The sequence below is a fragment of the Hetaerina americana genome, unplaced genomic scaffold (assembly GCF_022747635.1).
Source record: "Hetaerina americana unplaced genomic scaffold, ioHetAmer1.1.p SCAF_31, whole genome shotgun sequence".
Taxonomy (NCBI): Eukaryota; Metazoa; Arthropoda; class Insecta; order Odonata; family Calopterygidae; genus Hetaerina; species Hetaerina americana.
Genome location: NW_027286886.1, coordinates 3,655,912 through 3,680,037, shown reverse-complemented (window position 1 = coordinate 3,680,037; position 24,126 = coordinate 3,655,912). Strand labels below are relative to the sequence as shown.

Genomic DNA, 24,126 nt, shown 5'->3' with positions numbered 1-24,126 from the left:
CCAGAAAATGGCATGCTCTAATAATATTTATCACAATTTATATAATTATAGCATTGTAAATTTAACCAAGATATGTTACTTTCAACATAGTGACCCTAACCTAACAGAAAATACCAAGTCATTATCATATTTGTGGAAATATAGTACGTAATATGACGTGTCATTTCAGATACCTTTTTTTCAAAATTTTGAAACATTTCAAAACAGCATGACTGAGGACAAGAACTGAAAGCAAACTTATTTTAGGGCCCATGGGTTAGTCTTGTACACACCAACGCAATTAAACACACATGCAGTCACCCTCACTTGAAAGTTGATGAAATTACAGCAGTGTTATCCCAGCTGCTGTTGGAGAAGTGGAAGTCTATGATAAACTTTCTAAATATGTGTAGAAGTTATGTATACATATTTGTGCAGAGGCCTCATTTTTTTCGTAGCTGATCTCTTTGTAGCAGGGCTTGGTATCTAGAAGCATCCACGCTAGCCAATCAGCTCTACCAGATTGTATCTATAAAATCATTTGGCAATTTTCTTATGCATCAGCCAATCTAGGAATGATTGAGTTAGTTGATATATGCATTACAAAATAAAGTTATAGAAAGCTGGACTGTGAAAGAGGTTATTCCTTTAATGCGGATGCCTTCCAATATATCTGGCCTGACATAGTGAACTTTTATAAGTTTTATATCTTAATTCTCTATCAATTTTCTTCTCTAAAAAAGATTGTGTAAAAATTTTCAGTTGCAATAATATCATTGCCACTTCAATGAGGAGCCATGATTGCAAGGGATACCAACTTTCTTTCTTATTGTGGGATATTTTCTGTTATGTTCTAGCATATTAATGTCTTATTTCAGAGTAATTTTGGTGATGTGTTTTTCTAATGCTATAGGATACAAATAACCTCTTCCCTTGTGTACAATGATTGATTTGTGCCTTAAAATGCTCTTGATTTTTAAAATTAAAAAATCCGATGATATTTAAAATTATTCTCTTGCCCACTTGCATCTTTCCCATGCACCTGTCTCCTTCCCTCAGGCTTCTTTATTCACCTCTTCTTCATAGGACTTCTTTATCATTTACTTCATTCTATTATCAACATCTTTCTTCTTTGGCATCAAATTCACATTACTTTTGATCCTGACTTTTCTGCGGCCATTATATTCCATGCCACCAATCTCATAGAAAGTTATACTCACAATATGTGTTAATGACGTTTTTTCTTACTTTCAGGCTGATTATATTAGCTGTCTGTCAAATTTTCTTCTATTTGAATGTAATTTTTCTTGTGTTGTCCTGCTTACTATGCATGTACTTCTTCTTGCTCACATCCTGGTAATCCTAAATCTCAGGAGATAAATTTATGACACTTATTACAGATATCTATGATCAAGTCTAATATTAATTAGGTATTCTTCTTTTCTGTTACAAACCGTTATTGATGTTGTAGTTGTGTAATTGAAAATGTGTGCTTTGTCAGTACTTTTCATGATGTCAACAAAACCTTTGCATATTTTCTTCCCTCTGTGACACTGCTGTAATGTCATCAGCTAATCATAGCATGCGATTTGCTTCTAACTGTATATTTGATGGGCCTGAATGTGTAAACTTTGACCTGTTAATATACTGTGATTGATATTTCATTTGTTTAGAGTTCATTGCAATAGTAATTGTCAATTCTTCAAGCTTCTCACCTTTCATTGAGTTGGACAATCTTGCTCTTTGTCACACTAGTTTCTTATCTTTTTTAAGCTTACCCTCATGGCAACTTGTGCTCATTTATTAAAGTATGTAACTATGGTACTCCTATTCATTTTTTGAGTTCTTGTCAATTCGTTTTTCTTCTCTTCTCTCCAGTAATTCCTGCGTGATTCAAGTGCAACAGCTTTACTTTTTCTCTTCTTTGACATTCAAACATTTTATTTTGCCTTGCTTTCTTAACCTTATCTAACCAATCTTTTAGTTTTTCTGCATCATCATCCAACTTCCACTGAAAGGCCAACTTTTTCTCCACATCTTTTATTTTTCTTTTGACCAATTTGTGTCTATTTCAATTTGTGTAGTGTCAGTTAGCTCGCCAACTACAACAAATTGTAATCTCTTTCAGCATCAATTACTTCAGTTTTTTATGAGTCTGTCTTATCAAAACTTTGTGCCTCTCTAGATGTCAATTTTGAGAAAACCGGGGAAGGTGAATGGGGTAGAAAGGGATATCCAGGTGAAACAGAGGATGGAAGAATTTGGTGGTTATAGTTGAAAATAAATGTAAAAATTTGAATCAAGTGAAATTTAGCGGTAGTTGTTGAAAAACAGATTAAAGGAGATATTATATTTCATCCTGAAAACAGGAGGGAGAGGATTGAGATTTTGGACTAAATGGAAGGAAATCATCAATAATTATCAGAAATGGAAATGAGGTGGTATTGGAGGGTTAAAAGTGTTATTAATGGTTCTGAGGCTCTTTTAAGCAGGAGAAAGTCTCCCAGGACCTGTCATCACCTTTGTCTACTCTGCTAACAAATCTTTTAAAAATGAACAGTTCAAAGGAATTTTGAAATTATTACACAGTACATTGATCAAAAGAGCCTTCATCAGTTAGTTTATTTTGTTTTTCCCTTTAGTTATTTCCCCCTTTCTTAAACTCATTGATAACTATTTACCAATTCTCATTTCAGCTACCGAGGGGGCCTGGACATCCAGTATGGCCAAACAGGAGAGGAAGCTGTTTATGAAGTGTTTAAAGAGCGAGAATTAATGTTTCATGTATCTACTCTACTTCCCTACACAGAAAATGATCCACAACAGCTTCAAAGGAAAAGGCATATTGGTAATTACGATATGAAGAAATGTTTTGTGCTTTATTAACATTTCCCATTCACTCACCGACATGAGGAGTATTTGGGCAGGTGCATATCCATGTTTTCCAAACATAGGGTTATCCTAGGGCAGAGCAAAACCTTGTTTTGTCATGTAAAGGTGCATCCGTAACATGCATGGAAGGAAACTGGAGAGTGAATCATATGCTTCCATTATTCCATGGCCTTAGAGCGAAGCCTCTAGTTTAGCTAGATAATTCATGATAGCTAAATTTTTAATTTTTTTCACACTCAACATTAAGTAGGATTTTATGTTATAAGATTATTTAACTATATTGTGTAGCCTTTTAGAAGGGGTATTCATTTTTGTCTTTGAAATTGAATGCACATAACAGTTTGCCCTGTATTTTTAAACAACCCAGTATTTTATTTATGTTAATTTACATAAGTTCCATGATATCCTGTATGAGAATTTGTCTTTTAATTTGTAATTTTTTTATTTCAGGAAATGACATAGTGGCACTCGTTTTTCAAGAATCGAATACTCCATTCACACCAGATATGATTGCTTCTCATTTTCTTCATGCTTTCATTGTTGTGCAGGTTATAGACCCATGTACTTCAAACACAAGGTTTGTTCATATTTTAATTATTCTGTAATTTTCCTTCCTTTTATTAGACAACTATTTTATTTAGAGTCATGACAAATGATTTTTCAAGATCAGACCTTCAAAAGAATTGAGCCAATTTTAACATGTTTAGCTTGGACAGGAATAAGAAGATTTTTTTGTTGGTACATTTTGAGCAAAGTTGGGAATTTTTTATTTGTCACCATATATGTTTAATAGAATTTTACTATCCAATGGGTTGGGACATTCAAAATGACTAAATTTCCTAAGACTGGTGGGATACATTTAGGAGATTTTTCACAATCAGCAAATTTTGCCATTATTGAGCCTTAGAATTTACTATTGTTTTTTAAAACATATTACTGTCTTCTTCTTATCATAAGGAATCATGGGCCCTACGTTATTATTTTTTTAATTGGTACCTATTGAAGCACTTTTAAAGTACAGTTATTGAAATCAAAACTATGATTGCTTGCTAATGCTGATATGTTTAAACCTTATCATTTGGCCCCTGGGATACTAAATGATTGTGAAAAAATAGGCTAATCAGTAAGAGTGTCTGTAACAACCTGATCTGAAATTCCAGCAAAAAAGCAGCATTTGATCAAATAGAGGAATACTGTTTCATTTTGCTGTCATACTGTTTCTGCGTTTTCTTTATTGATGAGACTAAGATTAGTGTCCCAGGATAGACCATCAGAATTTCATAATCATGCATTTGAAGGGTGCTGAGTCCTGACATGTCAATGAATCATTCTATGGAGTATTCATCATGTGAAAGACTGCTATAGCAAAGTCTTTAAATATAGCTATTTTAGTCAGTCACAAGTGACTCAATCAGCCTTTTACCTATTGGCAACTCTGATATTTTTTGGAAATAATTGCCTTATCTGCTCAAATAAAAGCTAGACCTCTCAAGAATCGCCCAAAATTAAAAAAAATTATTTTTGAAGATTTTTTTAAAAGCATTCCAGGCATGGACAGTCAGCATAGAGCATGTTATGCATTGCAATGTTACCCAAGTAACATGAAAAATAATGGTAATTATGAACATATGAGTATGTCTTTTGAAATAAATGTAGCATTTCAAACTCCCATCGTAATTGCCAATACCTATGGAAGGCAGCAAGTGAGATCTGCCAATTCAATTTCAATAAAATTGAAATGGACCTACCTATTGTGAAAAAAACGTCAACCAATCTCCAGAACTGCTGACTGAAGAGATTAACATTTTTCAGAAGCAATCAAGACCCGAAGGGCCCATATCTAAGGAGTATGGGAAATGTCCAGGGGCTACCACCTTGACTTCAATTTGGTTGAATCATTCCATTCCTTCGAAACCAAAGTCACATTTCTCAAAGTTACATGTAATGCAATAATGGGTTGTGAGCACTATGCCCCCTCATAAACATTTATACAATTACTATTCAATCACTCCTTATATAATCAACATTACAACCAGATGAGTTGCAGTTCACGGTGTGGATCAAATTGCTGGAGAACAATGTATGTTTACGTTATATCAGAATTCAAACAGCTGAGAATCAAAATCTGTAATTGAATCATTGTAAGCATGTGCAAATTAAAATAGAACATGAGAACTGGATATAAAACATTTAAACAATAGTTATCAAAGTATTTTTCTACAGATTGAATTATAGCCTAACAGTAATTCTTTTTCATTATCAATTGCAAAAAAACAATCAGTTCGTTCGCAGGTGAGTAGGTGATTTCCACATTTTTCGGGCTGCGTCCGCATATGTCGTTTATATCACAACAGTTTCACCAGCTATCCTGCTGGCATCCTCAGGTCAAGGATGGAAAGACGCTTGTTGTCCCGTCTTATATAGGGTTCAAATGGTACATCGGGGAAACATGCAGAGCACTGAAAACACGCATGAGTGAACATCAGAGAGCAACCAAGACCAAACAGTTTAGAGCATCGGCAGCACGCCTGGAGTGAACCCGGACACTATTCTGTTCGACGATGCTAAAATAATAGCGAAAGAAGAAAAATACTTCCCGAGGATAATTAGAGAGGCTATTGAAATCGTTAAAAGGCCAGAAAACTTTAACAGAGAGGATGGATATCCACTCCACAGTGCATGGAAAAGAATTACTCCGTGCAAATATGCGGACGTTCCCTGATTGGCCGAAGAAATTTCCCAGTATTGGCACCGGATTTTCTCTATATAAGACGGGACAATGAGCTTCTTTCCATTTTTGACCTGAGGACGCCAGCAGGATAGCTGGCGAAACTGTTGTGAATTTAAACAACATACGCGGACGCAGCCCGAAAAATATGGAAATCAAAATATAATCAGCTTATATTTGGACTATTTCAGTCAATCCTTGGAGTAAAATTTTATAGATCTTTTACATTTCATTAAGTTAGTAATTATCCATGAAATATAGTTTTATTTTTCTACTCTAGCATTTCAACTCAGCCAGGAGTTTCATGTATTGGGCTCATGTTCTTGGTAGTTTGAATTAGCATTCTTCAAATTTAGCCTTGTGAATGAATGTGCAAAATGTACTAAACCTGAAAAAAAAATTTATTGCAGACTAAATACAAGCTGTAAAATATTGGTTTTAGGTTTTAACAGAATTTTCATTGTATTCTAGGTACAAGGTTAGTGTGACTGCTCGCGATGATGTCCCAAAATTTGGACCTGCTCTCCCCACCCCAGCAATATTCAGGAAGGGACCAGACTTCAAAGAATTTCTTCTCACCAAACTTATAAATGCAGAAACTGCCTGTTATAAGGCAGAAAAATTTGCAAAGTTAGAGGTAGGTAATTAACTAGTGCTACTTTATGGTTAACTTTTCAGTGGTCATGTAGGCCTAAAATTAAAGGCCGAGAGTTTTAACATAGAAGATCATGGTATATTTTCTTGTTTTTGGAGCAACATTAGTTTCTTCCAGCATGTTAGAAGGATATCATAATTAATTACATAGGTTGTTATCAGTTGCAATCAATGGTGACCATTTTAAATAACACATAAGAGTAATCTTATTTTCCCTAATCATAAACTCAAGGTGCTATTCAAAATCATATATATTGATTAATAAGTTGTGGAGGGAACTAGAAAATTGAATTTGTTATTATTTGGATACTAATTCAGGAGAGGAATATTATGATAATTTTCTTTTGAGATACATTATCATAATAAATTAAAAGATTTGTCAATTATTTGCACATTTTAACCCTTATTACTTCTTTTTGAGAATGTAAATCTCATAATGATATGACGAGAGGAAAACCATTACCTAGAAACTGAAAGACCTTACAGTAGAATCTTGATTTATTGCAAGTGTCCCAGCAATCCCAGCTGATATCTATTATGATCTACAAAAGGTTGACACTATGATATAAATTCAAATTATGATATAATCAATAGGAAAGATCACTTTATTGAATTTTAGCCAATGGGTGATTCTTTTTCATTATTAATTGCAAAAATTCACAACACCATTACATTTTTTAGCCTTGCCTAACAAGGTATAACCTGAGATCCCATAATACAATAAACCCTTCTTCAATGCTGCATACATTTTATCTCCTTCAATTCCATCCAATATGCCTATCCTTTTCCTCTACCAACCTTGCTTACTCTTCCTCCCCTCTATTACAGTCTTCACCCTATCACCTGTCAAATGGTCTGGATCCCTAGATCCTAAGGAGGCAGGAAAAGTCATTAGCTCTTTTGGATTTATTCCAACAGTCTCCCCTCTTTCCCCACCATTGTTAAGTACTTAATTTGTTTTTCTCTCTATTTATGTTACCTTTGCATGCTTTCCCAAGCAAACATCTCAAAAGCCTCCACTCCACTCTATCTTGCTTCAATGACCCAAGTTTGCACACAGTACAGAACCACACTTTATATCAAAGTTTTCAATAATCTTTTCTTAACATTCTTACCCAGCATCTCTGCCCATATATTCCCTTATCTTTGTCATAGCTTCTTTACTTAATTCAATTCATCTTCTGATGTCCCTATAACTTTGACCATCTTGGTCCAATACACTGCTGAGAAATGGTTAACTGTTCCACCTGCTCTAGTTTATCCTTTACATTGTTTACATTTTACTTAGCTTTTTTTCTCAAAAACTGCATAATCTTTGTTTTTTGTATAGATTCTCATGTCATACTTATCATTCTGATTTGATAGCACACTCTTAACTAATACAATGATTGCAATCCCTTATCTAACTGACTAACTATCGGTAGAACATCTATGACTTTAATTGATGCAATGGATTCCCAACCTATTTTCACTCATTTCTACATTACTATTACCTGCTACTTCATAAAAATTGCTCACACACATCCAAATTTTCTTATGTAATAGTCAAGTGAGAAAATAATATAGCCTCAAAATCTGTGGTGTAGGGGAACTTATGGAATTCAGAGGCACTAAATAATATCCTCATTAATCTAATGGTATAATACCAACCTAATTAATAACTAAAAGCAACATCTAAAACGTGATATATTTTCTTGCTAGATACCTAGAATACTATAGGCTAATGCCGATCTGAGCTAAAAGAAAAATAGTCATGTATATTGACAGATGAGCTCAGGATGAATCCTCAACACTATGATTAAGAAAATAATCTTTTATCTCAAAAAAACAGAATATATTATTGTATTTTGTTCCAAATCTGCTATGGATATGCATTATCTGTCATCTTCTGTTGATTTCATCATGATATTTAAGTGAAATTTATAATAATAGTCTGAAAAAGGTAAACAGATATTCTTGAGATATTGATAAAATTACATGAATAGCAGGAAAAAATAAACTTTTATGCTTAAGTAATGTAGAGTAGTGTGCCTTTTTGGTTTTACTTCCTAATGCAATGTATTAATTATCCAAAGTTATTAGATTCTGAAGAAAACTAACTCTTGGTTTTTTTCTGCTTCCAGCTACGGACACGAGCTTCCCTTTTGACATCATTGGTGGAAGAACTTCGCCTGAAATCACAGGAATTCCTTGGAGGGGATTGCAGTGTTACATTAAATTCAAATAGTGGTGCTAAATGTGATAGTAGTGTTGGTGGCAGTGGTAGCGGAAGTGGAGGTGCTGGAAGTCGTTTCATTGACACTGTTCGTAAAGTGTTAATACCAAGAGTACGTAATCATAGTATTGAATCAAATGTCTTGCCTTCGGGAGGAAGTGGTGGCTCACAGAGATCTGGAAGTATGACTGGAAGGAGTAGCCAGTCTACATCAACTCCACCTTCAGTAAGTAACTAGAAGACATTTTTGAATTTCCAGTGCACATTTATGAAAACATTATATAATAGATACACGGCATTAAAAACAATCCTAATTTGTTGTACAATGCTGTGTTATGCCATGGTTTCAAAATACACATCCCACAATATTTTTAAAATAATGTCATAGCCCTAGTCCAATTGTTATCGTTTTGATAAATTTTGAGGTGTTTTGGATTGTAATGACATTTTTGACATAATTTGAAGGATAAAAATGTCAAATAATTAACACATTCAACCTGACGTGCAATTTCCTGTCTATGCTGTGGTGGCAGCAGGGTTCTGAAACATTTTGTATTGGCAGCATTTTAATGATGGAAAAATATTAAATTTTTTCATATATTTTTATTGTACCCCATTCTAATTTATTGTTTACATACAGATTTAAGTATTATACATCCCATAGTCATGGTTTACTCATGAAATCCAGAAATTGAAATTTCACTGTCTGTCAGCATGATCCAGCCATGGTCAGTAAAGTCATTTGTCAAAAACATTCGAGTAAAGTCATTTTTTCCCAGTCAACAGTATATTGAGTGGGATCAAATTGCACCAAAACACATATTCCCAACCGACTGACTGAAAATGATAGATTTGTGCTTCATAACTTTCAGATGAATGCTATATATCCTCAAGCCTACATAATCCAATACTATTTCAGATTATCCCTCAAATCCAAATTAATACACATTGATAATCTTGAGGTATTGTTCTTAGTGACTCACAGTCAAAACAGCAAATATCAGGAGTGAAATTTTATATTGTGTTCTGATAACTATGTAACTACAAAGTTTCATAGTCTAGTATCAATTATTTCTATTTGGTACAGTCCTCTCCTCTTGTTCTCATTGCATTAGATCAGTCAATACATCCCTTTTGGGTAGTTTTGTTTCACGTTGATCAAATCAGCATCAGGATATAACTAATCGTGGTTTTAGGATAATTCAACCCAAAAGGTAAGATTGTACTTTTTATGGAATTATGGGCATTATCTGCCTGCTCAGAAAACTTGAAGTTTATTGAAATATAATAGCATTATTTCATATTGAATGGGTTTATTAGGGGTCCTGAGATATGCCAGAATAATATGCCCAGAGAGTTTAGAATCTAACTGGAGATAATTATTGGAATCAAACAGTGGAGGAGTTTTGAAGATTGAATGTTTTTCACTGCTTTCCTTTATTAAAGTAAACATGGACTGAGTTGTTGGAAACTAGCATTGAGTCATTGGTGATATTGGACTGGTTTATGTGGTGTTGCATATAAAATATTATGACCTCTCTTGAATTATTGGAAGATATTTTACTGTAAGTTTGCTCTGTTTACTATAAATTGGGTAACACATTTGTTTCATTCTTGATTTTGAGGATGGATAGGCGGTTGAATCCAACTTGTATTGGTAAACTTATTGAGAAGAACTCGAGACAATCTGAACCAACTAAGTTGCTCGCTTGGATCAGGGGCACTTATAAAAATCTTTATTCTTCTGAATTTTGATTAATCGAGTAATTCCAGTTTAGTTACATAAAATTCTAGTAATGAAACTGAAGATGTGACTAACACTGCGTGGGATCCAGTAACCAAGCATACTTCCTTACTAGAATACTGCCAAGATATGGAGCAAAATGTTGGAAAATAACTGCTCAAGTCCACTTGCGCTATATAAGTTGTTTTTTACAGATGATATGCTAGTGTATATTAAAGGAAACTAACAAATATGCTGAAGAAATTATAATTCTGTCTCCTAAAGAGGAAGCAGGCACTTCCTGATAGCATTAGTATTTTGGGTACCGGTTACCCTTGGAGAAAGAATAAAGTTATAGGTATTTTACCAATCATGGGTGTTGTTTGTGTCCCTGAAATTAATCTGTATTGGTAAAATGACCCAATGAACATTAACATAGTAAGATTTTGGCACTTTTGTGATAATAAGCTAGCATAATGTGATGATCATGGCATAAGATTAGCTCCATTCTTTATGTTACAAATAAGAATTTCTAAAACCTGTGAAACATGGAAAAGAAGTAGTGATTGATGAAAGCATGGTTCATTGGCATGAGCATCTCATATTTTGCTAATATATGCCAAGTAAATGACATGAATATGTAGTCAAACTGTACAAGCTTTGCCTAACCAAAGGCTACACTCACAATGTCATTTTATACTCTAGTAAAAGGGAGTATTCATCAGAGAAGGACATTCACACAACTTAGTTATGAGGCTATTGAATGGACTGTTATATGAAAGTTGCATATTATATATCAACAGTTTCTACCCAAGTGTTCCTCAAGTTAGAGTTCATGGAGAAAAATACATAGCTGTGTGGTACAGGATGCGCCAGCAGGAAATTTGTACCCAAAGCTGCAAACATCAAAGAAAAATGGGGTGATACATTAAGCATACAAAATTCAGATGGAATAAAATTTGTGAAATGGACAGACAAAGAGACCTGCACTCATAATGATAAATTGCAAAACTCACAATTTTAAGTAAGTTGACGTCAAAACCAGATACTGTTATTAGTTAAAATGCTGCCAAGAAAGGTGTCTGACGTATCAGACTGATACATATCTGACCAAATGTCTTCATCTTTGAAGAAATTGATAGAGTGATATAAGAAGTTGTACCTGAGCTAATTTTTAGTATCATGTTGGTGAATGCTTGGTGTGTTCACAAGAAGTTAGGTAGTCAGAAAAAGCTGAGCTGTTTACAATTTCATGGAAACATAATACTGCTCTCCTTGATCAACCTACAATTGCTGCTACACCATAAGCATCAAAGAAAAGGCAAAAGTATCTTAAGATATATGAAGGTGCGGCAAGAGTTGGTGTAAAAGATGTAACTAGTGCCCCAGCACTGTTAGTAAAATAGATGGAAAACAAACGGTGATGAAAAGAATGAAAAGCTTATTGCCCTTATTGCATTAATAAACCAGCATTATGCCCAGGATGTTTTAATACTAATCACAATTAGTACACTTATTTTATTGGAACGTTAATAAAAACTAAAATAATTTTCCTCTGATATTACTGCCTACCATATAAAAGACATGATAAACCACAGAGAAATGGATATATCCCAGCACTGAGCGAATTTCACTTTTTTGTCCCATGATATTGAAATCATTAGAAGATAGTCCAAAAGTAATATTTTAAAATCCTAATGCAGTTATTGTTTAAATAGGCATTCAAAATGCACTTAAATTTTTTTAATTAATTATTTCTTTAATTATTATTTTTTTAATTTAATAGAATTAGGACACATTAATAGGTTTGGCAGATATTTATTAGTTGAAACTCTTGATACTGTCCCATTGTGATATGTGTATGTTCACGAAACATACATCGGCTGTCTTCCACAATGTGGTTATGTAACACGAAGCACGTTTTGATTTTTTGATGGTTTTATTGATTATTGACCATATGCTTCTCAGCTGCATTAGTACATCCTCTGTCAATGCCATATGATGAAGGGAAATGGAAAATAATTTGTTAATTTTATTTCTGAAAGGTGTTAGCAATTCAACTTTTCTTTTCAAAGATATTTTTAAATTAGATCTGGGGTATCTGAATTCTGTCCTGAATGGACTTACCGGTATAGCTTTTTGTCTTCTAGCCTTTTTTTTTAGCATAACTCATATTATATTGTTCAGAAATTTCACTCATTCTATCAGTTCTGTATTCTAAATTGAATGACTTTCAATGCTCGGTACCTGCCTGTACTTTTGGATTACTTAGGTAATCCAAATGTACAGGTACATTAATAGTCACTTAAAAGATTAAACATTTTCTATCCTTGCCATTGACTGTATTTTTGCTGAAGAGTTTAATTATTCCCATACTGAATGAAAAGTACTGCTGGTAAATAGGTGTCATTTTACATTTGTTTTGCAAAAAAATTACCATGAATTTAATGTATCATATCCACCCTTACCAATGTACTAATATAAATATAGTACTCTTGAACTGGCTGGAAATATCACACTTCGGATGAAATGTGTTAAGTGGCCCCTAATTACTACCATTCATGCTAAAATTGGTCCAATAAAGCCTCATACCGCAATATTTAACTTGTGGCTATTGAGACAGAAGTGTTGATAGGGGCAAAATTAGTAAATGGTAGATAATAATAGTGAATCATCTTTATTGGAGCAATATTTATAGTAAATAGTCCCTTCTACTACGGAACTTTTCATCATTTACATATGTCAACAATCATTGCAACAGAAAGTGCAGATGAGTGAATGCCAAAAAAATGGCAGGTTTTAATGCATTTTTTTAAATGAGAGAATAATTTCATGAAGGACTTGTTTCAATGTTTCTTTCGCAGACTGGCTCAAGGAATGGCACCGTAGTAAACCGAAGAAAGAGTGGAGATGAGAAGGATGGTCGATGGGGCAGTAATCCTTCGTCACCTGTTTCTAGTCCAGACATACCTACACATCATCATCATAGTAGCCATTTTGGAGGGGGTCATGCATTTCAGACCCAGCAGCAAAGGTATGTTTTTAGTTCTGGGTGTATCCTCAGAGATGTGGAGTAGCTTTTGTAGTAGGATCAATAAATTCACTCTGAATATAACTTGTTTTTTAATATCCATATGTTGGAAGGTTCTGCAAGGGTTATAAGAGAGGCAGCCTTAACAGTCAAAGCTCAAGAACATTAAATTCACCACAAAGTTAAATTTTAAATCAGGAATGTGTGTTGTGACCTCTCAATTATTTTATTTCATTTTGAAGTTGCAAGAAAAATAAGTTTTCCTTCATACTATGGACATAATTCAGAACAATATATTGTTACACATTGGCCCATATTCCTTAAAACAAAGCCCATAGAGAATTGCTGTTGCGTTCTTTCCTTGGCATCAGGATCACTGAAGTGTATGCCTGTTGTAGTGATTCTCTAATTGCAATGAAGAATTTCAAGGTTTTTTTTTCATTTCATCCCCAGAATTTCTGGTCATCCTACTGATATTGTTTGTTTCACTGAAAGGTGACATTCTTATTTGCAAAAAGGGTAATGGAAGGGAAGTGATATAACTGATTGTACCTCATCACCAGTGATGAGTTATAGAATACACTTTCAGGGGTGTCATTCTACATCTGGATTACAATAATATCATATTTGCATTAATTATGCTAGTGTTATTAAGTTTGAAATTATTATTGAGCATAATAAACACAATGAAACTCAGTTTAGAATGAGCATAGTGACAATATCTCCAATATTGTGAGAAAACAGAGAAGAATTGATTGAATTTTTCTTATTTTCATTGCTTTGCATAAAAAAGTAATACCATTACTTTTCCTCTCTTTGCAGGGTTGCTCTGTCAGAAAGCGATGATTCATCATTAAACAGTATTGAGATGGAAGGGAATGTTGTAGGGGTATGCCGTCACAGGTCAGGGATTTCAGTGGTGGAAGTTGGTGGCACTGGAGGAACAACAAGTGGAGGGGGTGACAGTGATACAGGTTTGGAGAGCTTGTCCTCTGCTGACATCCCACCAAAGAATGCATCATCATCCTGCAAGTACTGTTCGGAGGAGCGTGAGGGCGTTGTGGATGGTGGTGGTGTGGATGTGTCGACTGGATTGAGGGGAGAGGAGGGATTTCAAGGGACATGTGATGGCCATCATAACCATCGGAGGCTCATGGGGTTAGATGATGGGGATGTTGGTGGTGATGGCTCAGATGACCTTAGGTTCAATGGAGATCGTCAGCAGCAATCGATCATCAATGGCTTGCGGGAGCACGTCAGCAAGCTTAAATGTGATAAGTTAGATTTACTCCGACAAAATGTGGTGAGTAAAATATTTTGTGTGGTAGCTTAAGCTTTGAATTATTTTCTTCACTGTAATGCTGATATCAATTTAAGAACAAGATACATCAAGGAGATGTATTAAACCTTAATGTTTGACAAACTCTAAAAAAGTTAAGGAATGGATTCAAGAAATAGCTTTTTAATAAACTGGGAAGATTTTATTCAAAAGTAGGACTCTATGATTGGAATAATAGAGTCCAATCATTAATATATGTTATGAAGATACTGGATATAGTTAATATATGATACTGTCTACTCAAAAATATAGAAAATGCATTTGGCATAGGGTATTATCAGTCAAGAGAGCAAACAGAAAAAGCAGTATTGGCTATTGGCTACTATTAGATATTTTGGAAAATATTTTGAATATGGTTTATATTATACTATGTTGAACCCCATACCCTGATGTATGAATTTCATATGTCATTGGGCTTAGTTCTAGGTGAGCTCTACCCACATCTAACCAACTGACATTAAGGTTGATAACTGTGGTTATTTTTGGAAAGATCAATTTTATTCCAATTTGAATTAAAGGATGGGCTTTGTAGAGTGGAGGTGAAAATGGTTAATCTGTCATTGATGCCTTTTACCACTTAAACATTCATAGTGAAAAAACGTTTTGCTTTTTGCATTCTTTTGCTTCAATGCCCATGAATGGGCATTTCAGAAGCAAAAGTTCCAAAGATCTTTTCTCTGAGAGGCCAATAACAGCCAGCTCAAATGATAGCACATACAAGTTTCCATATACCCCCTCACATTTCCGTCCTTCAAATCCATCCCTTTCCATATGTTACACATTGCTCCATGAATTGTCAACTATCTACCATCATATGTTCCTGCATCATGATGGAGTAATGCATTTTAACCGAGAATAGCATTTTTAGGCGAGTTAAATGAAATATGGGTAAATATATATTACAAGTACCAAGTATGACATTTTGTGACTGTGTCACACCTTGCCTTGAGTAATAACTGTAGAGCTTTACTGGAACTCTAGTAAATCCTCCATAATTTCCACAAACTCTTGCCTGATTCTCTTAAGTTCTTGTTAGTTCTTGTGAAGTCACAAAACTACTTCTTTCAAAATTTTGTGATGATGTCTTTCAAACTGTCAAGTGATATGCACCTGGTAATGGGTGGTCAATAAACTGGTTTATGCAATTTTTCACCCCTTTTACTCTTCAGCACTGAGTGTGAAATTGGCTCGGATCACCAGCTTCATGTAACTCTCATTTGATGCAATTTTTTGGCCTTATAGTTTCTGTAATTGACAAATCTGAGCACTTCATATGTCAGTAAGCAATTTTTCCTATTCCTGTTCTATCAAAGTGTAATTAACATATTGTGCATCTAGAGGCTGACATTGCTTGCCTAACCTCATGAATACCCTCATACACAACTAATACATAAGACATGGTACAACCTTCACATTACTCTCTTGCATCATCTCCCACTGGTTTTATATACTCCTCACTGGTTCAGCTGATAATCTTTGCTCAGTCACACTATTGAAACCATGAACCTCTGAGCCTTGTTCCAACTCATACAATATGGGGAAATTAGAGTGAATGCAACAGGTCTCCCCACCTAGAAATCTTGCAAGTAAAAGAGAGATGTGGGATCGGTGTGGGCAGATGACCCCATAGTCCAGTGTACTCTCTCCATGACTTTGTGTTAGCTGTGTCAGACAAGGAGAAGGGGTGGGCAGTGGGTGGGACACCATCTCTCTCATTTCCATCCATCCCTGCCCCATCATCCTTCCTATAATGCTCCATGGCTGCCTTGGACTGTTGCATCCTCCACCCCTCAAGGGATATGATAGAGATATGGGGGAGCTGGGAAAGGGTTCAAGAATGTTAAGATGGGAAGAGCTTGAGAGGGAGAGATGCCATGAGACTCAGGGGGGCGCGGATGCCAGGGACTCAAAAAGGGACTACAGAAGTCTTCATATAATGGCCATGGCAATAGTATATTTTAAGCAAATGATGGCATTGCCAATGGAAAGTTGGGTGATATTGTCATAATGCAGTTTGGATGATCTAGGTAAATGATGTGAAAAAAATAGTCAGCATTATTCTAATTATAGGTAAATACCGGTTAATGTTGGTTTTGGATGGACACTAGCCACCATGCAATTATCTTGTCTATCCTAACAAAACACAACCCAACATCCTACTCTTCAACAAGCCGCTCTTCAACTTTGTATACCTTCTTTCTCACTTCATTCCATCAAACATCCCTATCCCATTCCTGCTCCTTCCTTGGTTGCCTAACATTCTCCCCTCAATCAGAGTCTTCAACATCCCATTACCAATCAATATTCTCTGCATCCAATTTTCCTGTCTCATAATGATTTCTCCCAATAATCCCCTCTCCTCCTCCACCAGGCCTATCAGTTCCTCATTTGTTTTTCTCTCTGTCCACTTCACGGTTTCCATCTTTCTCCACATCCAAGTTTCAAAGGCCTCCAATTTATGCCTATTATCCTGCTTCAGTGACCATGTCACCGCACCGTACATAACTACAATTTATATCAAAGATTTAACCAGCCAATTCTTAACGGCCATGTTTGTGCCCCGTACAAAACTACAATTTATGTCAAAGTTTTAAGGAGCCTTTTCTTAACATCTATATTCAAAGTGCCTGTCATCAACTCCCTCCTCCTTCTGAATGCCTCTTATATTACAATTCTCCTTACGTCCCTACTACTTTGACCATTTTGGTCCAAAACACTTTCGAGAAACGTAAACTGTTTCACCTGCTCTAGTTTTTGCCCTCCTATTTTAATGTTAACCTTGGCCTTTCTCTAGCTGGAAAATGGCATATTTTATTATTTACATTTATTCTCATCCCATATCTATCGCACTGAATTTCCAATTAACTCAGCAATGCTTATAACCTCTTGGCTGACTGACTAACTAGAGCTCGGTCATCAGCAAGCCTAACTGATTTTGTGCATTGTCCACTGGTTTTTAATCCTGTGTCCAGTTCTTCCATTGCATCTTTAACTATTTCCTCCTCATATGCATTGAACAGCACAGGTAATAATGGACAACCCCATCTTCTTCCTCTTCCCAAAACTGTCCATCTGGACTCTCCATCCCCCACTTGTCCCTGAGTAGTTTGAGACATGTATAGGTTGTGGAATGGTCTTCTATCCTATAATCTACTCTTATTTTCTACAATAAATTCATAATTATTTCCCAATTCACTCTATCGAATGCCTTTACAAAATCTACAAAACAGGCAAATACATCCTGATTGTATTCCATGTTCCTCTGTGTTAGTGATCCCATTACTGCAGTGGCATTACGCTTGCCTCTCCTCATCCAAAACCCAAACTGATCATCTCCTAAGTAATCCCTGTTCTGTAGTTCTCACATGTTATAACCTTACCTTTTTTGAAATAGGAACTAATTCCAATCTAACAGAGGGTTCCGACCAAATTCCTATCTCATAAATGCTACAAATTAATCCATAAGCTATGTATAGGGTCAATATTTGGTGCCAGAAATAAGTATAGTTGATATGCGATATACAACATGTACAATGATAATGATATGAAAAGTATGGTCTGTGTTTTGTTCATATAAATAGCATTTTTAAGGTAGCTTGATGTATTCAAAAATTATCACCGCCTTGCTCTCAAAAGCCTTCATGTCAGTCCTTTCCTGGAAGTCTTTTCCGAGACATGAATGTTGAAAATCGCTTAATGTTATATTAAGATGTTGTGGTGGTACCCTTAAGGCATACTCTTATATGTCTCAGGCACATGAAGTGTAAAAGTTAATCACGCACCAAAAATTTTCAGGGAGCAAAATCAGTGGGGCAAGATGATTAATAAAACTTTTGATATTTTATCTGCCATGCCAGTCTGCTTTTTTATGTCTCTTGAAGTATGGTATTTTCAAAGATCAGGCTAAAATATGTCAGGGCAGAAGAATATTGGTGATTTAATCAGTAGTAGTGGTAGTATTTAGGGGAGGCGACCGACAGCTGAGGTCATTTGCACCATAGGGGATGGACAGGAAAGGATGAAGGGTGGAGAGAAACCCGGCATTGACATTAGCCTACTCTTTAGGGAAGGCGCCAAGGGGTCCACAGCTTAGCATCCCATCCGACAGACAGCGTACTCACTCAAAGTGCCCTCCACAAAGCACCTCAAGTAGGGATCGAGATACCTCTGAAAAATATTCAACACCGCCGAGATTTGAACCCGGGCCCTCTGGGTGGGAAGCCAGTACGTCAGCCCCTGCATCATCTTGATCCCCGATTTAATCAGTTATGTGTAAAGTCCATTTGCGCTAAGCCTTCTTTCGGTACAGATGGGTATATATACTCCATCTGATACATAGAGGGTAATGTTTATTTGGAGGGGAGACTGGAGCAAACATCAATCTCTAGGGGGAGGTGTATGCAGTGTGAGAGAGGAAGGGTAGTCTGTTTACCCTCATGTATCCAAGTAGGTGAGCTTGTTTACATCTGCTAAGCTTACAAAATGCACTCCCATTTATTGGTAATTCTAAACTTGGACTCGCCCCTATCAACAATTGGTCCTGATGTCTTCTTTGTGCATGCTGTGCATACTTTCTCCCTCTCTATTCTAGACTACTCTTCTTATATGACATCTGTGAGGCTAATGTGACATCATATACTTGGTAAATGTACTTGTTGCAATGTAAAGGATGGCCAGGTGCCTCCCTTATGTCGCCACCTCTCTCAAAAAGTATCCAAAGCCCAAAGAATGATGCTGACAATGAGAGTGGAAGCCATTGTTGATCCATTAAGGAATGAGGGTGTTGATCAAATTCTTCTTTGCTGAGTTAGTAAAATTATTCAAATCTTCAGCGTATATCAATATCACTAAATTAAATTCATTTCTTTCAGACTTGTCAGCGTGATTTGAAACAACTTCGTGAAAAGGAGCTTGAACTTTCTTCTGGTCTGGCATCAGCAACAAAGGAAATTTACCGCCTAAGATGTATATTGAAGGAATATGGAGGTGCTGGTGTTGGTATCCTGCCAGTTTCCAGTGAGGCAGGATTTAATGGAGAAGGGTCTCCAGTGTGAAATAAAAATTAGAATTTACTGAACTGCATTATTAGAGCTATTTACCTTGTATTCCACGGGTTGCAATGAGTTTTTTGCCTGGAGTGCTCTTTTTCTTGAAATTCCAATGAAAGAGAATTATAAATAGCATATTTTTGAAATGCATTCCTTAGACTTCTGCTCTCCATTTTTTTAATGGTGGCATAGGAGTGTTTGGCATTTGCCTACAATCCAAATAGGATTGCCAAAGAGTTTAAAGTGCTTTCTAAAGTATAAGTTTGTGAAATGATATGAATGGAAGGTGTTAAACTATGATTTCCGAATTGTGTAGACTGCATTTTTGGAACTCATTTGTTTATTGTTTGCATATTTCAGTCTCTCAGGGTTGATTCCTAAGCTAGGGTCAAGTGATATTAATTAAAATAACTCCTTTTTGTTTGCATTAGTCTGTATGTAATGCACAGGTAATTCTAGAAAATTCTGTATTTGGAGTATCTGACATTTTAATAACTGTTATGATCTCACCCAAAACCTTCTGCTTGGTAAATTATGTGAATGTTTCCTCTACTTTAAATTATATATTTAGTTTAAAATCTAACGTCAACATAAATTACTGCTCTCAAGGTGTTTAGATAACCATCACTTTTCAATTGTAGGAGCGAAACACATCAAATCCTTCTGCAAGCTCCACTCTGTGTATGATGACTTATATGTGTTTGAGAATTCAATGGTTCCTCTAGTGTTTCAAGCCTCCTTTACATTAGTGTTCATTAATGATGACCTGACTTTAAATTTCTGTTGGATATTTGTCTAGATCACAACGTATAGAATTGCACATCATATTGTCAAATCTTATCAGATTTAGAAATGAACTCGAGATACTTTTCAATAGCCATACCATAGTTTGGCAGCAACTAAATGTCATAGTATTTGAAAGGAAATGCAGTTATGTATAAAATTTTTGCTTCAGAGTAAGTTATTTATGTTTGGCCCAGTTGTACGGCATTCCTTTTGTAGTAGACTTTTGTTTGTTTTAAATTTAGGGAGTTTTGATACTAGAACCATTGTATTTTACAATGTAGGCACAAAATGGATGGCACAAAAATTCAATGTATCTAGATGACTTAACACACAATGAATACTCTCATCTTGCTGGTGAGATAATTGTCACACACATTATTCCAGTGAACAACTAGGGTACATAATATATGCATATACCTATATAATTCCAAGGGATCAGTACCCGCTTAAAAATTTCAAAATTTTAAAATGCAACAAATAAATCAAAAGTTATCAATTTAATTTCATTTGGTTGGTAATAATCTAATCACTAAAACATCAATAAAAATTGAGAGAGGGAGAGATTTCAATTATGTTTTAACAATGATGATACAAATTGTATTTGCATATTTTTTGGCAATGCTTATGGGCTTGTCACAAGCATTTTAGATCATCAATAGTATATCATATAAATGCAAATTGAAAGAAGTCTTTTGTTTAGTGTGGCCGGGCTTAGTGAAGTAGGCTAGGTAGTGAAATCTTTAAAGGTTAGCGATTTGGGTAAATAAATTGTGCCTGCAGAAAGATGGAAATTTTACAAAAAAATCCTATCAATTGGTATCTGCATTGTGAGTGTATCAATTGTGATGGCCTATAAACCAAATATGGTTATATATATTTTCTGAAAAAGCCACTCATATGTTAACTCTGATTATCCATGCCCAGCTTATTGCCATGAAATAGTTTTCTTTCAAATGAACAACAACCTGAGGGCATTCTGGATTTTCCATGCATTTAATAACTCTAGAAGATGGTGCTAATGAATAGCATGGTGGTTTGTCAAACAATAGCATGGTGGTTTGTTTTTCTCATTCCTGTTTGCCAGTATGAATGATAGCTTTCTGTGACAGCACATTATAATTTACAGTTTAAAGGACACTTTCCATTTGGTTACCATTTTTCAGACCATATAAAAGGGATAAGATGAGAATGTCATAAATGGAGGAGAGGTGAAGTAGTTGATGCTATTACCACTACCCTGTCTACTTTTTACAAATTACACTAGTCACACAGGCATCCAAAACCTCATGATTTTCCACCAGTGAATTGAAAATTGTAAGGTATTTTAATTATTTCACAGAGTATGTGAATGAAACATTTATTTATTCTCAAACTTATTTCAAAAGTCTTTATTAGCATGCGATCAGAACACTACTTCCATTTTAAGCCCCTGTTCAATTCTGTTGCCAGTGCAGGACTTTGTTTCAATTAGAGGTTATTTAACATCATGTATATTGTTCTTGGTTGCAGTTCTAACACCATATGCTCATGTTGTATTAAACAGGGTAATACACCATTGAAGAAGGTAGTTTTTCATAACCTTATGAAAATGAAACAGTGAACTTAAACAGCCAGGAAACATTTTTCTGTTCTACCACAAACCACAACCCCTAATTTATTTCTCCTAGTCAAATTTTTGTTGTTGCATTCATTTTATTTTATTCTTTTCAAGTGTAGAGCTAACTGATTATACCTTTTATTTTGATATATTAAATCAACCTTGAAATGTAATATGCTACAAATTTAACTTAGTTATATTATACTTCATTCCTGCTTAACAAACATTCACTTACATGTAACCTGGAATGATTTGAAATGACACTAAATTATGTTTCATATTTGCCCCCAGTGGAATTGAGTTTTCTAGTTACTTACCGGAAGAATATAAGCGGTATGAAACATCTATTTTGCTCCTTTCAGCTTCTTAACTTGATGTTAAGATTCTGGTATACCTATCTAATAATTATCACAGAAATATATATCATTGCGATATCTAATATGTTCATTCATTATGGCGTACTGCTTATGCTAAACATTATTTAACCAAGGTTTTTAATATTTTTCAAAAAATATGCTCATAATTATTTCTCTGGTTGGCATTCAATGGCTATTGGTATTTGTTGTTTCTTGAAAAGAGAAGTCTTGGAACTTATTATTGCATAAGTGTTTTACAAGCAAAAGAAATAATTGAAATATGTACCAACTTGATCAGTTATTATGGTAGCCTACAATGGCTTATTCATGTATATTTGAAATCCATAATTGGAGCATAATTATGGAATTTTAGGCAAGTAAATCAGTATATTAAGTATTTTAGAGGCACAGAATAAATACGCTTAAATACATGTGCACACCAACACTTCTGGAGCCAAAATATTTTACATCACGACATTGTATATTGACATTTTGAAGTTGTTTTAAAATGAATGAATTTTATTAGTTAGCTGGAGGCTTTAAGCAGAAAGAGTAATTAAAGCATGCATATTATTTCTAATGAAAATGGTAATGTTGGGTAATCAACTTTGAAAATGTGCTAGATAAACCAAAAATTGATACCTAATTTAGTTCTTGTCATGTTTAGTGATAATGAATTTTATTGAGATCTTCTGTCTTTTATTGATTGCCTTGGGATCAAAGGCTTTGCTTTAATTTATGAATGTAATAATAAGTTTGCTGTGTCAGACAGTATGCAAATTGTGTTATTGTTTAAAAGGCAAACTATTTAGTTACCATGGTCTTTTTTCTTTGTGTTTGATTCCACTTGGATATATTAAAAATAATTTTTGATTTTCAAATACTGAAATCAATTTACTCTACCAAATTTGTGAATACACAAATGCTCATTTCTAAATTGACTGATGATAAAAATTTAGAAATAAAATATTGTTTTGTATATAAAAATAGAAAGAGGTCTAATATATCTGTTGTAGTTTGTCCATGAAAGTGACTGATTATTTAATTTTATTATTGGCTTATCAGATTTTTGTTACTCTTTGTAAGCCTATTTTGATGTTTCTCATGTAAAATTATTTCTTTCGATCAGTTTGAACTAATTACATTTGAGTGTAACATATGGTGTTATTAATTTGATGGCACATCATCTTTGGTTAAAATTTAGTGTTTATTGTATTTATTTATATCTGAAGTGTATTTGGAAAAAAACTTCTCTGCCATAGATGAAGAAGTACAAAGGGAAAAGCATGTGTATTTTTCACTATTATTGTGGCTGAGAATGTCAATATTTCTCTAATATTATTAAAATACACTCACATTTGAAAAACATTTGATGAAGAAAGCTATTTGTTTTGCACCTCCTTCCTAATAGTCTTATCTTATAGTTTGCGGAAGTATATACATCATTATTTTGATCATAATGGTAATCACTTCATTTGTATGAAATTAAGATATTTGCTTCAAACAAATTTTACTAAGTTCTTTCATTATAACTTTTATTATATTTTTTGCTTAATGGACAACTTGAAACAGACTTTTGCATCGTCACCAATGCATATATTCAACAAGTCGAGAGATACTGGCTACATTGTGCTGCATACATTTGTGTATACTTAGCCCGAGCCAGTTGAAAATTATTTGTTTGTGTTTTCGGCTGTGTATTTTCAGGAAATGTTTACCGAACCAATATAGGTTTTACCCAATTTCGTTTTTCTGATTTAAACTTGTTAGGAGGGATG

The 24,126-nt window shown here is 34.7% G+C and overlaps 1 protein-coding gene across 4 annotated transcripts in view; it reads left to right on the top strand.

Moving 5' to 3' along the window:
* The window catches only part of LOC139691250 (rap1 GTPase-activating protein 1-like), a 312,140-nt gene extending 288,441 nt beyond the window's left edge, over positions 1 to 23,699 (top strand). For all 4 annotated transcript variants that reach the window (XM_071588997.1, XM_071588994.1, XM_071588995.1 and 1 more), the window contains 7 exons: positions 2,676 to 2,827; positions 3,322 to 3,448; positions 6,071 to 6,236; positions 8,377 to 8,694; positions 13,056 to 13,225; positions 14,045 to 14,525; positions 19,433 to 23,699. In XM_071588997.1, coding sequence (XP_071445098.1) covers positions 2,676 to 2,827; positions 3,322 to 3,448; positions 6,071 to 6,236; positions 8,377 to 8,694; positions 13,056 to 13,225; positions 14,045 to 14,525; positions 19,433 to 19,615 — 1,597 coding nt within the window. In that variant the 3' untranslated portion in view covers positions 19,616 to 23,699. The remainder of the gene's footprint in view (positions 1 to 2,675; positions 2,828 to 3,321; positions 3,449 to 6,070; positions 6,237 to 8,376; positions 8,695 to 13,055; positions 13,226 to 14,044; positions 14,526 to 19,432) is intronic.
* The last annotated feature ends 427 nt before the right edge of the window (positions 23,700 to 24,126 follow it).